At 34.0% G+C, this 17,415-nt stretch overlaps 2 protein-coding genes across 2 annotated transcripts; one reads left to right on the forward strand and one right to left on the reverse strand.

Moving 5' to 3' along the window:
* Positions 1–1,976: 1,976 nt before the first annotated feature.
* LOC114412897 (UBX domain-containing protein 1-like) lies at positions 1,977–11,913 on the forward strand. The gene is made up of 12 exons (XM_028377002.1): positions 1,977–2,288; positions 2,427–2,580; positions 3,022–3,117; positions 4,188–4,264; positions 4,462–4,541; positions 5,148–5,208; positions 8,699–8,766; positions 8,855–8,936; positions 10,072–10,158; positions 10,237–10,314; positions 11,295–11,414; positions 11,539–11,913. The coding sequence occupies exons 1-12, from the start codon at positions 2,121–2,123 to the stop codon at positions 11,713–11,715; spliced, it is 1,248 nt and encodes a 415-aa protein (XP_028232803.1). The 5' UTR covers positions 1,977–2,120; the 3' UTR covers positions 11,716–11,913.
* Positions 11,914–13,156: 1,243 nt separating this feature from the next.
* Positions 13,157–17,276, reverse strand: LOC114412898 (PLASMODESMATA CALLOSE-BINDING PROTEIN 2-like). Its single transcript, XM_028377003.1, has 3 exons — positions 16,641–17,276; positions 16,510–16,543; positions 13,157–13,710 (listed from the first exon to the last, which is right to left on the reverse strand). Exons 1-3 carry the CDS (start codon positions 16,957–16,959, stop codon positions 13,488–13,490), a joined length of 576 nt encoding a protein of 191 aa, XP_028232804.1. The 5' UTR covers positions 16,960–17,276; the 3' UTR covers positions 13,157–13,487.
* Positions 17,277–17,415: the final 139 nt, after the last annotated feature.

The raw sequence follows: 17,415 nt of genomic DNA on the forward strand, positions 1-17,415 counted from the left end.
TTCATCATCCCTGATACAACTTCCAAAACCCATTGAAATTCTAGACACCTAGATACAAAGCTAATTATATAGTAGTAACTCATCTTATTTAGATATATAGGTATAAATATATTTTTAGTCACTCAAATATGAATCATTTTCTTTTTAGTTCTCTAAATTTGAAGTTACTTTTTTTAATCCTGGAATCCGTAAAATACTTTTTCTATCCTTCTGTAAAGTGTAAGCCAAACAAAAATTAAAGGAAGTTTTTTGACATTTTTTACCGTCATAATTTGATTTTTTATTTTATATTTTAAATATAATTTTTTATTGATTTGAAAGAGTCAAAATAAAGTTAATAAAAAATTTAAAGCAATTTTTTATGAGTTTTTATTTTTTTATTGACTTGATTATAACAGTTTTATCACTAAAAATGTATTTTAAAATATAAAATAAAAAATTAAATTTTGGTGGTCAAAAGTTGTCATAAATTACAAATTTCTTATTTCATGTTAGGTTCATACTATACAAAAGAACTAAAAATAACATTTTATAAATTTCAATGACTAAAAAAATCAACTTTAAATTTTAAAGACTAAAAAATGACTTAACTTTAAAGTGCAAAAGACATATTTAAGTCATCAATATTTCATCTTGAATGACAATATCCTTCATTTAATTTCAAGAATTTAATGTATATTTTCTTCTAAAAGGTAACGACTCACCCTTAAAATAACAAAAATATATAATCTTTAGTAATTATAAATTACATTCTCAATTCTTATGATGGTAAAATTCTCATCAAACAAAACAACCAACAATTGGATTTCAACATACAAAAAACTCACCTTAAAATTCTCAAAATTCTTATGAAAACCTTGGAGGAAATTGCATTCCCCAGTAAATCACTAAATGAAACACAACAATTGGGTTGCACAAAAATTCCAACATTTTCTCATCAAGAACCCTGAATAAAATCACATCCAATAAATTCATTCCATGAAAATTTAAAAAAGATGTTGTTATACTCACTTGTTGAAGATCTCTAATTAAGCTCCAAATTTATCTCACTGTTGTGTTAAGATTTTTTTTCCCCAAAAATAAAGGCTAGGGCTTGAGAGAAACTAGTTAAGGAAGTTAAGAGAGGTTTTCAGAATGGTGATAAATGGTTATGAGGGTTTTGATTGTCTTTCTCAAGGATTAAATAGGTGGTGAAATAAGTGTGTATCAGATTTTAAAGAAACCCACTTGAGCTCTTTCTCAAGGATGGTATTTAATTTATTTTCATCTGCAACGAGATTTTCATTTGCGAAATTAAAGAGTACATGTCATATGATTGGTAGCTTTTATTCCAACATATTTATCGAGCAAGCAACTCATATGCGGACTAGCTTGACAAACATGGATCATCATCTTCTTTGCCTCTGCAAAATTGAGAATTTTGTCCCCACCTCATATACATGTTGAGAGTTTGACTTTTATTTTTCCTACTAGTAAGAAAACATATTAGCATGTTTCCATTAAATATTGGATGGAAGGTTAACAGGTGAACCAAAATTATATTATATATATATTAAAACAGTAGGATTAAATTAAAAAAAAGTTACTAAATTGTGAAATAATGTTAGTAATCACAAGGGTAATTAAGAAGGAAAAGTAGACGATAAATACATCAATTTTCTCTTTAAATTAGAATAACTAGTATTTTAGTCTTGCACATGATAAATATTTTTTATAATTAATAAATATTTGTTTTATATAATTAAAAATTATAATTTATAATATTTAAATCATATTATAATTAAAAATCATAATAAATTAAAATAGATAGGAAATTAAATTAAATCGTTCAGTTTATATTATATTATCTCGTATATTGTTAGAAAGATATCTAAATTTTGAAAATAATATATATATATATATATATATATATATATTAATTTAACGTCAAAAATAATTTTTTAGGAAGAATAGTAATGATAAATTAATAATAAATAATAATTTGTTAGCGGCGTTGTTGCATCTCCACTCTACCGGAGAAAGCAAGCCCAAGCAGTCGTCGTAGGTGCTGCTGATTGGTCAAAATAGAAATCCAATTGTTGAAATTTGTTACTTGCATTGCGTTTGCTGCATCAGAATCAATGGCAGGCGTTTCTCTCAAGTGCGGTGACTGCGGTGCTCTGTTGAGAACCGTAGAAGAAGCGCAAGAGCACGCCGAACTCACTTCCCACTCCAACTTCTCCGAGTCCACCGAACCGGTTCTCAACCTCATCTGCTCCGTTTGCTCCAAACCCTGCCGATCCAAAACCGTCAGTCCCACTCTCTCCGATCAACAATTCCCGATTCTCATTTTAGGGTTCAATACCGCACTTAATTGTTTCCTTTTTTTTTTAATATATTATTATTATTAACTGAATCTGTTACTGTTGGTTGGATCGCGAACATAGGAGAGTGATTTGCACACGAAAAGAACCGGCCACACCGAGTTCGTTGACAAGACTTCCGAGGCCGTCAAACCGATTAGTTTGGAGGCTCCGAAGGTGGATGCAACTGCTTCGTCGGAAAACCCTTCCGCTGCTGCATCCACTGACAAAAATGAAGGTAATTTTTTTTTTGAGTTTAGTTAATTAAAATTTAATATTCCCAATCTATGATTGTTAAGCTATAAAATAAGGGCGTAATTACTCGTTTGGTTATCATACCTGCATGATCTTTACATTTTAGTCTCTATACCTCGAATTATTCGTTGTAGTTCCAATACACCCACTTTTTAACTCAAATTAGTTCTTACACATACACTTTTTAATCTGTTTTAATCCCTATGATTTTTGAATACCAGGAACTAAAACTGATTAAAAAGTGTATGCGTAAGGATTAAAACGGGTAGTAGTTTTAGGTGTAAGAACTAAAACGGAAAGATTGTGTAGGTATAGGGACCAAACGAATAATTAAACCTAAAATGGTTTATAAGCTCAGTGGTTAATGGTGATGTAGTTTTAGTTTGTATGTTTGCCTGATTGTGGTTTATGTTTTAAACTGCAGAAATGGTTGTTCCCGAAGTGGACAAGAAGCTGCTCAAGGAACTTGAATCCATGGGGTTTTCAACGGCACGGGCAACGCGGGCGCTTCATTACTCTGGTGAATTTACATGCAGTCCTATTCTTTTGTTATTGACCATAGTTGTGTAGTGTTCTATACGGGTTCAAGATAGAGATATTCTCGTATTTCTGGATTTTTTTTTCTGACTTGGTTTTTGCTGTCTCATGTGAGAAGACCGATAGAGGCTTGTGTAGTTTGAGTGGATCAAACGGAGGATGGTCCTAGTAAAAGAAATAGAGGAAGAACCAATTTAGTTTACCTTGCTCTGAAGTGTTTTATTGAAAATATGATTTGCAATAGAGCCTAGTCTAGTATGTTGATTGATCGTGGAGCTGATCTCACATACTGTGATAAGGCTTGATTGTTATTGTTTCTTTTTACTTTTTCTGTCTGCCCAAGTGTTATCAATGGCGAAAGGCCAAATCATGCCAAATAAACACGCCCATGGCGCCACAAAAGCAGGCCTCCCTTCACAAGTTGCTTATAGTGGTTGCCAATCCGCCATGGCGACCATGGCATCGCCATTTAACAACATTGTTCTGTCTTGAAAATTACTTCTTTTTTTTTATTGGATAGTTCGTGGAGTAGAGATCTGTAGTTATTAATGCATCATGGGACATTTGTGGAGTATGTTAGCTGTTCCACTTATCCCTAAGTAATTACCTTTTGTTCTAATAGTGCTTTTTGTCACAGGTCATTCTTGGACGTTCATGAAATATTTTTTTCGTATTTTTTTTTAAAAAAAGATTGATATTTGTATCCATTAATCATTATTGTATCACAGAGCATCTATTTTTGCTTTTTTGAAGGGAACTTTATGATATTGTTGGAAGCTAGGGTGGGTTAACAGAGAGAAGTGAGAAGAATATAGCCAGGAAAGGGACTTGTTTATTCAAAGTTTATAATATTTATATATGATGGAAAATTTGATTTAAAACTTATTAGATTTAAATCTTAGTTTCCGTAGTTACGCGTGACAGTATTTGGATCTAGGATACATGACCAGTCAGTTTAAAGGGTATTTTCAATGCACCATTAATGTTATTTATATCTGGACATTGATAATTATTGAGATTCTAGATATTAAACCTGGGTTCTCCCTTCTACAGGTAATGCTGGCCTTGAGTCTGCTGTAAATTGGATAGTAGAGCACGAGAATGATCCTGACATAGATCAGATGCCCTTGGTACAATATTTATATTTTTAATATCACTTATTGTCATTATGTGCTTAACTGCTTATTGCTTCATGAGTAATAGATCTGATGTTGCAAACTTCAACAAAAATAAGACTAGTTCGTGTTATGAACAAATTTTAAAATGTATTCAGTGGAATTAAGTCACAAACTCTAGTTTCTAACCTGCTGATTAATGATTCACACAGGTACCCGCCAACACCAAAATTGAGGTTCCTAAACCTTTGCTTACCCCAGAAGAAATGAAGGCCAAACAGCAGGAACTAAGGTATAAAACTGAATTCAGATAACATTCATACTAAAGGGTGAAGTTATGAAGCTATTTTAGAGTTTTAATATTGTTTTGGACAAAGTTCTAGAGAATAAATTTACATATGTATTGATTCATTTGATAGAAGTAATGTATGCTGATGACCTAGGGTAATCCCTAGTCTGCTTTTACCTGACCTCTAAAGGACACAGTTGATGCATTCTGGTATTTTTATAAGTACCATAGGCTGATTAAGTGAACACCTAATATTAATATCATTGGGTATTGCACCCTGATTTATAAGTCTTGAAGTTAACTGTTAGAGATTAGAAATGTGTCTGCAGATTTCTGTGTCCTCTATCATTGTGTGCAAGTTATATACATGCCATTAATATACAACAGTATTAATGTTAGCCAAATTCGTGTCAATGCATTATGTTCTGGCCTTCTGAACTTTTGCTCAGTTGATATTGTCATATGAAGATTTTTGAAATTATGTAGTTTAATACATGCTTAGATGTGTCCAGAACTATAGTTTCCGTGTGCTTACATTTAAGCCAATTTATTATTACTGGTATATTTGTAGTCTGTGTAATCATTGATTTTTTAAACTATAATCTCAAGGGAGAGAGCTCGTAAGAAGAAAGAAGAGGAAGAGAAGAGAATGGAGAGAGAAAGAGAAAAGGTATATTGCAGATTCATCCATTTGATTCTCACTTATTTCTTGTGACTTTCATTACTGATATACACATGTATTTAAAATCTTTACATTATGGAAGGGTTTCATACTTGTTGCTTTGCCTCACCTGGTCAAAGGTTGAATTTCAGAGCAAGATAGAGTGAGCTTGATAGTGACATTGCAAGCCCAAATGACTCTTCTGAGGGGCATGTTAGAGATATAAAATCATTTATGAGCCTCCACTTAATAGCTTAAGCTTTTGGGAGAGTTGGTTCTCGGCACATGATGTAGTATTGCTTCAAAAATCAATAATTTTTTTTGTTTGTCAATTATTGTTTTTAATTATATCAAAGTCTATATCGTAAATGAAGTGACTTTCCTGTAACATGGTAAAGTTTAAGTTGATTAAAAGTAATATATTACCTCATCTGTGTATTAGTATATTCTTGAATCGAAGTTCACGTTATTAAATGTAAAAAAAAATAAAAAAAATTCTAGGCTGTTAATAGTATTTTTGAAAGTGTTATTGTTTTCTTGTTTTGTAAATTGTATCTAAGGTGGTTTGAGGGTTTTGGTAGTAGTTTTGTGACCTCTTTGTTTTAGATATTGGTGAATGGAAGCCCCTCAGCTGAGTTCATCTTGCAAAGAGGACTCGGACAAGGGAACCCACTAGCCCCTACTCTTATTTAATATTGTTGCTGAAGGCCTAAAGGGGCTGCTGAGAGAAGTGTTGGAGAAGAAGCTATTCAAAGGTTTCTTAGTTGGAAGAAATAATGTAGAAATCAGCATTTTACAGTATGTTGATGATGCAATATTTTTTGGGGAGGCCTCCATGGAAAATGTCAAAGCAATCAAGGTCATTTTGAGGAGCTTCAAATTGGTATCAAGTTATCTAAATTGCAAATCGTTGTCTATACCTTTCCTATATTTGGGTATCCCGATTGGGGCAAACCCAAGGCGTAGTGAGTTGTGGGATCCTATTCTCAAGAAATGTGAGAGAAAGTTAGCAAAATGGAAACAAAAATACCTTTCTTTTGGGGGTAGAGTGATCTTATAAAGTTAGTCTTAACCTCCATTCCCATCTACTTTTTTTTCTTTTTTCAGGGTTCCTAACAAAGTTCTGGATAAGTTGGTGAGCTTACAGTGCAGGTTTCTGTGGGGAGGAGGGATGGAGCAGAAAAAGATTATGTGGGTCAAGTGGGATACAGTGTGCCTACCAAAGGAGAAAGGGGGCCTAGGAATTAGGGACATCAAGAATTTCAATCTTGCTCTTCTTGGAAAATGGAGATGGGAATCTATTGCATCACCAATGGGAACTGTGGGCTCAGGTGTTGGATTCAAAATATGGCTGTTGGAGGAATTTGGATGAGGATAGGAGAGGCAACAATGAATCATTCTGGTGGCAGGACCTTAGTTCAATGTTTCAGCCTTTGCAGGAGGGTAACTGGTTTCAAAATGGGATATCTTGGAAGGTGGGTTGTAGAGCTAGAGTGAGATTTTGGGAGGATCGGTGGAAAGATGATGGTGTACCGCTAATGCTAAAATACCCTAAGTTATATCTCATTTCCTGTCAGCAAGAACAGTTCATACAGCAAATGGGGAGATTCTCAAATGCAGGCTGCGAGTGGAGCTTTCAATGGAGGCAATCACTTTTTGATGCTGAGATTGATGTGGCTGATAAGTTCTTGGGAGACACAGAAGGCATCTCAATTCATCCTGACCGATAGGACAAGTGGGTGTGGAAGGGAGATTCAAGTGGTAATTATTCAATGGGGAGCGTGTACAAGCTGCTTTTGGGAGATTCCATAGACGAGAATCAAGATGGAGTTTTCAATGAGTGTGGAATGTAAAGATTCCAAGCAAAACATCCTTTTTTGCCAACAAAATCAAATTTGCGCAGGAGAAATATCGAAATCAATGACTCTTTCTGTCCATTCTGCAGAAACAATGAAGAGGATGCAGCTCATTTATTTTTCAACTGCAGCAAAATTCTTCCGGTTTGGTGGGAATCGGTGTCTTGGTCAAACATATCGGGTGTTTTTCCGCAAACTCCAAGGCATCATTTCCTCCAACATGGTTTTGGGAGGCCTTCTGGAGTCAGGTCTCAGAGATGGAAGATCTGGTGGATAGCTTTAACCTGGAGTATATGGCAGCATAGGAATGGGATAATTTTCTCAAATGATAGCTTCAATGGCAGTAAATTGATGGAGGATGCCATTTTCCTTTGTTTGTCATGGTTTAAAAACTTGGAAAGGTTTTGAAATATCTTTTAATCACTGGTCCAGTAATTTGAGAGGGATTTTGTAATCAGGGGAGGGATACATTCATAGGATTTGGGTAGATTATAGACAACACTATGGTCAGATTTATGGTTTTCTAATTCTAGTATTAAAGCCTGTATTAGGAAACCATAATTCTGCTAATCTTGGACATCAATTGTACTCCTTCAGTACCCCTGGTACTAGTCTTGTATATAATATTTTATCTTTGCTGATAAAAAAAAGATTTTGGAAAAGATAAAATGTGTCCATGCACAGAAAATGAGATACTTTTGGAAGATGCCCAACACCAGTTGTGGTTGGTAGAAGTGTAATCCAAACAGGTCCATACTCCATAGTCTTATTATAGATGTATAATGCCTGCGTTTTTTAAGTTGTAACACAACTATTCAAAGCAGTTTTAGTGAATCTAGTTTGCATTCCTCTCTATTCATATTAATCTTTTCCTATTAGCTATCTTCACATCTCCTTGACTCAGACCAAGAATTTCATCACAACCTAATTTGTTGGCGAATCATTCAAAGTCCAATTTTAACTCATTACTCCTGCATTGTTTAATAACTCTCTCTCTCTCTCTCTCTCTCTCTCTCTCTCTCTCTCTCTCTCTCTCTCTCTTGTGGTCTTGCCCATTTGTGTGTCCGTGAAGCTTTGATGAAATTCATTGGTTTTGGCACCTGGGTTATTATGTAGTCAAAGACAAATCATTAGAGTTGATTTCACAACAACCTTTAAGTATCTCCAAAGGTTATTGTGAAATTAAACTATTGGAATTAATTGAACTCAATATCAGAAATAGAAGAGCCAATGCTTAAAGCCTATGTAATTTGTTTGAAGGATCTCAAGACTTCACAAAAGATATGCTAAAAGAGGGAAAAAAGCTTCACATATAAATCAGATAATCTTTAATTGGTTATTGGCTTAAAATGTTGGACATCTTTTATACTAATTTTTCTGCTCTTATACAGTCTAGTTACTCCAATTTGTGTGTGTGTGTTTTCATTTTATGATATTCAAGCTGCCATGTATCTGTACTGTGTTCCAAAGTAGCAGTATCTCTTTAGTTATCTTGAAAAATTCACGGGTTAATTTTTGTTGTATATATGTTCTTAGGTCGGACCAGTTTATAACATTGTAATATAGTATTTCTTGATACTTTTGTCCATATTTGTTAATTAGTTTGGATCTTCATTTTCTTATCTGTCATGTTTTTAATGCAGGAGAGAATTCGCATTGGCAAGGAGTTGCTGGAAGCAAAGCGGATTGAAGAAGAGAATGAGAGGAAACGGTCTGGCTCAGCTAGTAAATTTGTTGCCTCCCATCTTGTATTTTGTTTTGAATGCACTCAGCTAAGAAAAATTTGCTTCCTCTTGCAGGTTGTTGGCCTTGAAAAAAGTAGAGAAAGAGGAAGAGAAAAGGGCTAGGGAGAAAATCAAGAAAAAGTTGGAAGAAGACAAGGTTCCAACATTTCTTAACCATTTTGTTCTCTCTCGTTCTTTTATCGAGCCTGTTCTTATCTGACTCAAGAGTCAGATCATATAAATGGTTTTTAATTAGAATTAGAATATGAATATGAATGCCAAATACTTAAATCTGCGTCCCTGACCTCTATTTAGAATTAGAATATGAATGCCAAATACTTAAATCTGTGTCCCTGACCTCTATTTAGAATTAGAATATGAACGCCAAATACCTTATGTGCATTAAATCCTATTTTTTTGTCATCTGGCTGTAGTTGGATACTGATAATACTTTTTGAGATTTGTTTTTATTTTCCCTCAAGATCATTTACTTTGAAAACATAGTTGTTTAACTTATTCTCTCAGTCTCTGGTAAAAGATCACAGGACATACTGACGTAGAAGTGTGGGACATTAATTCAGGTTGTGTATTTAATAAATATATTGAAAGATAAGCCACCATTTGCCATGCATGGTTGTCTAAAATGAATAAAAAACCGTACTTTGGGATAAAATATATTTAGATATGATAGATTTATATTGTTTTGAATTGGTTGACAATATTGTTTTCATTTTGGAACTGCATTCTGCTTGGCATTAGCTTATTTGAATTATAGGTTAGATCAAAATGGTTGAATTATGCCCCAACCCACAAATCTTGTGTTCTGCAATCTGCATATGAATGAATTATACTTCAAAGAAGTTTTGTGAAAAGGTTAATTTCCGTTTTGCCAATTTTATTGTTTTAATGGAAGAATTTAATGATTTGAGCATTGCACTAACTTGGAATATCAAGTGCAGAACAAAATGTTTTGTGCTCATTGAAAGTTTCCGCAATGCATATTCCCATATATGTTATACCAGAAGAACCCATTCAGAAAATGAGTCTACTTTGTGTCATTGCTGATCAAATTAAATATGCATTCTGAACAAATTTTTTGCCAAAGAAAAACAATTTTTGGAGCCTGCTACTACTGCTTTTATGGCTGCAGTAGCTTTAGAGGACTTTAGTCCAAGTTTTTAGGAAGACTTGAGGAGTACGATGAGTCTTTTCTTTCAAATGATGGAATGAAAAATTGAATATCTTTTATTGGGAGATTTGAATGAAGTCACTTTGTTTCTCTATGATGACAGGCAGAAAGAAGGCGGAGACTTGGATTGCCTCCAGAGGAACCCTCAGCAGCCAAACCTTCACCTGCGCCTGTTGTGGAGGAGAAAAAGGTATGAGCTTGGCCAAAAATAATGATGGTTTCATTTTTTTTCCCCAGCTACATGCTTATTTGAAATTTGTGCTTGCAGAGTTTTGTGCCTGTTAGGCCTGCCACAAAAGCTGAGCAAATGAGGGAGTGCCTCCGTTCTCTCAAGCAGAACCACAAGGTACATTCTTGGGGAACTCCAGGACCTCTGTCTAGTTGACAGTATTAATAACTGTTCGATAGTTGATGAACTGGTATCAATTGAACATCTAATGGTAATAGCATAAGAGGTACCATAGCAACCTCCATCACTTGATGCTAAATATTATATATTTTATTACAAATTATGCAGATAGCTTTACATCCAAAAAAGTTTTGCCCCCTGAATCTTTCTATTTAGCTTCTTACTGCAAGTGCAATTGCATAACCTTTTTGTGTTCATGAGGGACAACTGGCCTACCTTGGCTTTTGAAAGAATACTTACGTTTTTTTTTTCAAAAGCCAAGAAAAGAATTTTATTGGAATGAAACCAATACAAGGTAAAAAAATGTACCAGACTGGTTAGATAGCATACGCCATACAGCAAAGGATACTTACTTTTATATGCCTAAATCTTGCCCTTTTATTCAGTGAAAGGGCCCAGTGCTTGAAAGAGATAGGATTGATTTTTTTTGGATAGAAGCGAGTAGATGTACATCTAGAGATGTGCTATTGATGAATATTAGTGCACTTTGATAGCATCGTTAATGAATCCACTGGTTGTATTATATCTGAACTTCTTTTAGCTTCATATATTATCTTTATGCTTCTCAAAGGGGACGATTTGGCTGCATATCTTTTTGAAGGACCCAAATTTATATTCTCTTATGAAAATCATAAAGTTCTTGATATGATTTCAATTATTTTCATTTTGATTTCTAGTGCTTTTATTTTGGATGGCCAGAGAAGTATACTGTATACCACGTGCCATGCAATCTGGAAAAATGAGGCCATTTTTTAATATACAGTAGTGATAGTGTTGACTGCATTTTACATTCTGCTAAAGGAATTTGATTGCTTACCTCACATCAATGCTTCTCAAATATTGCTTGTTAAAAGTATCTTCTGCTTAAATATTGTGATACCTTAGCCTATTTACATGTTCACTTATTCTTGGAGCAGGAGGATGACGCTAGAGTGAAGAGAGCATTCCAAACTCTTCTAACTTATGTAGGGAATGTTGCCAGAAATCCCGATGAAGAAAAGTTCAGGAAGATACGTCTTAGTAACCAATCTTTTCAGGTATATGGCCCCATATTTCTCTTGTCTAAACGAAAGTTGGGTTTTCAATACTAACCTACCACTAGATCATTTAAATACGATATATTTATGGTAAGTCTGTGTTTATGTTGGGTGTGTTTTACAGGACAGAGTTGGTTCCTTGAAAGGGGGCATTGAATTTCTAGAAATTTGTGGGTTTGAGAAGATCGATGGTGGTGAGTTTTTGTTTTTGCCTAGGGACAAAGTTGAAATGGCGGTCCTGAATTCAGCTGGATCTGAACTAGACTCTGCAATAAAGAATCCATTTTTTGGAGTTCTTTAGATGAGGCAACTGTTATAATAAGAGGCTCGATAATTGTAGTTTCTTGGTTCGAAGTCTGAGTGCTTCCCTTTGTTTATTAAAAAAATACTCTTATTTATTTACCTTAATTTATGCTCGAAGGTATCTGTAGAGAGATTTGTTACTTGGCTATCATAAGTTTATGAGTTTTATACAAATTTATTTCAGAACTTCATCTTATATCTAATGATGCATCGCTAGGCTTACTTATTCCGCTTAGGATTTCCTAAGCAGTTTAAGCAGAATTTATATAATAACTTACATAAGTTTAAGCAAATTTTTTTATTTGGAGGAATCGAAGCTAGTATAAAAAAATTTACAATAACTTATGCATCTTTTTTAATCAATGTTCAATCAATTTGAAAGTTTAGAAAATAATTAATTTTTTATTGATGTATTTTACAAAAGTTGTAATTTTTTGTGGGAACTTAGAAAATAATCAATGTTTCATAACTTATTGACGTATCAAATTTTTTGTGCGAACTTAAAAATCAACTGTAAAAAGTTGTGATTTTTCTTTCTTTAATAATTAATGGTAAGACAATTTAGGATTATAATTAAATAATTTTTTATATTAATTATAAAATAAATTATTTGAATTTAATTTCAATAAGAATTTAATTTTGTAAAGATTAGATGAAGTATGATCCTGTATTTGGAGGGTTTTATAATTCTAAAGAATCTTAAATTCAAATTTCAATTAAAATGTATTCATTGTTTTTTTTCCTTTGGATAAAGAAATTAAATTTTTTCAGGAAATAATAAAAATATTTGTCTAAAATTTCTAAATCAGAAGCATTGAATTAACTGTAATAGTCTAAACAAAGTACAAAAGAGCATGTCTTTCTCACACCTTGAATAGAAGTTGTCTTGTATCATCCTTTTTCTTATATCATGTTTCTCTTTTACGTTCTCAACAAGATGTGTTAGCAATAATTTATTTAATGTTTTTGCTAACAAGAAACACACTCCCAAATTATTGTGCTATAAAATCAGTACATTGTTTCTTGAATCTTCTATGTTTTTTGTAAATCATAGGAAAAATATATTATTAACTATTTCTCTGGTCATTATGACATTAGATGCATTATTAACTATTTAACATTAGATATCAAGTCTCTCTCTCTCTCGTTTTTTTCCCATACTTTGAGTCCGTATTGACATATTCGATTGTACCAGCCACCAAGGATGGTGCTGTTTCAGTATTTGTTGAACCCCAGATTAAGTTTTGACTTTGCAATCAACAATCACTGTTGATAAGAGAAAATATCCTTCTTTTTTCTTATTTGATAGGGAATTATACAGATTTTGCCTCGTACATTTCAGAGTTGGGGTCCATAATGTAATTTCAGGACTAAAAGTGCCTTCGTGATAGTGTTTGAAAAAAAAATGATATGATGAAGAAGCAACTGAAAGAAAAAAATGACATGAAAAAACACAAAATTTATATAAGCTAACGATATTGCACTATTTGTGAAACATAATAAAGTTCGCAAGGAGAACAATTAAATTGAACTATTGAATTAAATTTGAGCCCTATAAATCTAGAATCACATCAGCAAAGGCCTTGCTACAACCTAGCTCTGCTCTTTCCTGAATAAACCATGTTTGCCATGCTTAACTTGTTCATAACCTTATACATTAAAATAGTGGGGGCATAAGAGGTAGTTGCATAAAATTAAGGTTATAAACAACCAAAGGGAGCCTTTCAACTTCTGACAAAACTGTAAGCCTGGCCCAAGATCTTAAATAGGCTAAGAGATAATGAATATAATAAGAGAGGAAAAGAAAGCTAAAAACCATGTGGCTGTTGCTTCTGAATGTGCTCTAGAACTGTCAGGGAATGGAGTGCTCATTCCAGGAGTTATTCCACCAGTGTTGCCCCCACCAAAGATTGGTTGTGTTGCGGTAGATGTTGGCACATTTGGGTTGTTCATTGGAGGGGTTGTGGTTGGTGTATTTGGTCCTCCAGCACCACTGAACATGATACGAAATCAAATTGTAAACTTTTAGACTCCATAAAGTACAACTATAATTTACGTGATCAATGAAAAGCATTCTCATGGCTTAACACAAAAATCAGTTCCCAAAAACTAGCCTTTCACTGAATAACTTGTATTTTTTTAAAAAAAACGTCCTTTCTTGTTCTTTCTTGTTCTTCTTCAATTGCATGATGCATCTCTTAAGTCTTAATTCGCCACTCTCCATGGTGCTACTATTCAACTTACCATGTGAAGTAAAAGTTGTAATAGTGTATTGTAATAACCATGTGGGTGTGATCCCCCCTCAACCGATCAAAAGCACTCACACATTAAGGCTCATCATGACACGTGGGAGGGCAAAATAAGCCTAGAACTCGACTAGTATGGCCCCATCATTGTCCCTGGTCTCTATCAGCAATTTTATTACATGCTGAGTCATAATAAATCTAAAGGGGTCAAACACATTCCAAGTAATGATTTGATCACAACCAGCATCTTTATTAGGTGATCCCCAACTGTTGTGTACAACAGGGCATGGTTCCCTTATTGCCATGTCTAGGTGCAGCACTCTTTTAGCACATTAATTAAGTACACTTGCAAATCAAATAAACATTTATGGTGATTATTCAGCACTCTTTTATCCATCAAAAAATTCCTTTCATGTAATGTAAGTCACCCTACTACAGTACTACCAAAACGGTATCTTCAATAAGATACTAAAGAAAGAGTTATGTCAAACCCTTTTACTATGTACCCTGTATCTTCTTTTTTGTCTTTCTTTTTACAAAACACCGTGTAAAATTTTTATGGGCTTAATTTTACGTGATTAAAAAGTATATGTAAATTAATCTCAATCATAGTTTCCTATATTCAAATATGTCTCGATGTGTGAAATACACCGAGTGCTGACCAAATATGTACCAATTACTCTTTGACATAAAGTTGGTGTTTCTACAATGAATTATACCAAATAAAGATTCAATTTTTTCCAATTGAGTCTCCATGAACTGCACTACCACATATCCCTTGATGAAGTAAAAAGTCAATTATAGCTTTTCTTTCCAACCTCACCATCCCATGCAAATGGATGCTATAACTTGCAATAAAGACAAAAGCCTCAGAAACAAGAATCAGATGAATGAACAAATGAAAGAAAGTTGAAATGTGGATGAATTGATGGATGAGAGAATATTTCACCAATTGATGCAAAGTGCGCAACTAACAATGCTCATATTTATGAAAATGTGGATAGGATCGTGGATGGGTCAATTTCAGGATTGAGAAAGAACATCTGAACAAGGTGCTACGTATGTCATTTTCCACAGATTATTTATTAATGGTAAAGAAAATAACAGCTGACATAAACGTAAGCACCAATTATTACTACACTACACCGTTGCATGACTTGCATCAGATATTTCCACAATCACTTTTACCATGCTATAAAGAAAAAAAAGTATCACACATAAGACTTGTTTGGATTAGATTAATGATGAAAAATAATCAATTAAATTTTTATATCAAAGGCAAGAAAAAGTTATTTCTACTTTTTCATAATCTGACCTTGATTTTATGGAGTAAAATAAAATTGATTTTTATGAGTTATTCAAATACACTAATAATGTTGTACCAATGATGGTCATGATTCATGAGTGTGAAGATCAGCAAGGTAGGGTTAAGGTGAATCTGAGCCGTTGGATGAAGTGGGCCACAGAGACTCATCCAACGGTCTAATCACGTAGTGCAGAAAAAGTAACCAACACACTCTGGGAGAGAGCACACAGTGTCAGTCAAATAGTACTACCACTCAACCAAAATTGTGCAACCCAAGATTTTGAAAATTTGAACTTTGAAGAACCAAGAATCAGACACAAAGAACACAAATTGCGTGTTTGGTTCCAATGTTGAAATTCAATTGGATCCATGTTCAAATGGAAGCTACTGAGAGTAGCTTCTTTGTTTTTATTCGATTTGATGCCGAATAAAAGGATATGCGCACATATTTTATGCCCAAAAAAGGGTGTATAACCATATTTTCAACACCCATCGAAACACACTTGGTAGCTAAAGAAATGATAATTATAAATTATATGTCTTAATTGATTTTATTTTCAAAATTTTATATGTAAAATATGCGACACCATCTGTAAGATTGATCGAAAGAGGCACACAAATAAGGGACAGTTTACACTTAACTACGATTAAATCTTTTATTTCTGAAAAATTCAAACCAAAGTTACCAAAAAAACGATAAGTAAAATAGCTAGGGTAATTGCAGCAGAAAAGGAGGAAAATTACGTTACCCACACCCATGCACAGTGACACGCGTCACAGACCATTCAACTCACATTCAAACAAACATTTCCTCTTACAAAACAACCATCCTCTCCACCATTGTTCGGCGTTCCTTGTCGTCTCTATCGTATTAGGAACGCCATATAAACCAGACAGAAGAAAAGGTACCAAAGAGAAATAAAGGTAAAAAAAAAAAAATACTGATAATGAGAATGAGAATCCATTTACTTCATCATCAAGAAACAGAGTAGGTTTCACTTTCACCAATTGTAAATGAGCTCTACACACCACACTCAATAAAATAAAACTCTTCATACCATATAATATTAATATCAATAGGCGTATCAGAAACACATTCCTTGTCACACTTTTATTATTAGTTAAAAAAAAATAAGAAAGACTTGAGATATTCAACAAATTTTAGAGAATAATATCAGGATTTCTTTAATAAAAGTATAATATTAGTAACAGAGTAAAACCATACAGAAAAAGGCCATACCTTGCAGAAGAAGGGTACACACAAGATCCATAGCCTACAAAGACAAAAACAAATCCACAAAATAAAAATGAGATCACACTGATCCACTGAAAAACAAAAATGGAAATGAAGAGAAAAGTTATATATGATACTGGGATCACTGGTGGCAATGGTGGCAGTGCCAGCAAAATCACAAGAGCCAGGGGCTCTGGCCCTGCGCTGATAGTAGCTATTGAAGGCATAAGAAGCGTGTGCCTGAATGGTGTTAGGGAGAAAACAGAGTCCATCCGGCTGAAGAGGAAGACAATCCCCACCAGACCCACATGCATAGTCCAACGCCGTTTGAAGTGCGTCGTTGCTAGCGTCACTCCTCGCCACACACCAACTCGCTTGACCCAGCACATTCTTGCTTAGACCCATTGTTATTATAGTTATTAATAACAGTAAAGGAACCAGCTTTGGTGCTGCCATTGGAGAAAGTTATGTTAGGGAGAGTGCTAGGTGTGATTGTTTTGCTTTGCTTAGTTGGTAAAGGTGGAGAGAGAGAGAGAGAACGGAGGGAAGTGTTTAGAGAAAAAAGAGAAAATTAATTATATATGGTGACTGAGTGAGTGTGGAAGAGATGGGAATAGAAGCCGCTTTCGCTTTCTTTTTGGGTTCTCTTTTTCTTTTTATCAGAGCATGATAGTGTATCTCAGGTTTCTATGTTCTCTCTCTCTGCAGTGCCCTGTGCACGCAGTATGATAATCAAACCTCACCTCGTTTGCAATCTAGCTTCTGAAATACAATTCCCACGGTCTCTCCTTTTCTTTGGTCAGAAAAATAAAAACAACAAATACAATAACGCCCAACCTCTCCCTAATAAATATTTACAAATTTTTTTTATGTATTTTGAGTTGGCAAAAATGGTAACAACTAACAAGTAAC

The sequence above is a fragment of the Glycine soja genome, chromosome 5 (genome assembly GCF_004193775.1).
Source record: "Glycine soja cultivar W05 chromosome 5, ASM419377v2, whole genome shotgun sequence".
NCBI classification, from domain to species: Eukaryota; Viridiplantae; Streptophyta; class Magnoliopsida; order Fabales; family Fabaceae; genus Glycine; species Glycine soja.

Bases quoted from the DNA above. Each gene is read 5' to 3' on its own strand.
- LOC114412897 (XM_028377002.1), top strand. From the start codon at position 2,121: ATGGCAGGCGTTTCTCTCAAGTGCGGTGACTGCGGTGCTCTGTTGAGA. The intron at 2,289-2,426 runs GTCAGTCCCACT...TCGCGAACATAG, and splicing joins AACCCTGCCGATCCAAAACC to GAGAGTGATTTGCACACGAA. The intron at 3,118-4,187 runs GTGAATTTACAT...TCCCTTCTACAG, and splicing joins GCGGGCGCTTCATTACTCTG to GTAATGCTGGCCTTGAGTCT.
- LOC114412898 (XM_028377003.1), bottom strand. From the start codon at position 16,959: ATGGCAGCACCAAAGCTGGTTCCTTTACTGTTATTAATAACTATAATA. The intron at 16,544-16,640 runs GTATCATATATA...TTGTCTTTGTAG, and splicing joins CATTGCCACCAGTGATCCCA to GCTATGGATCTTGTGTGTAC. The intron at 13,711-16,509 runs GTATGGCCTTTT...TATCATGTTCAG, and splicing joins GTGTACCCTTCTTCTGCAAG to TGGTGCTGGAGGACCAAATA.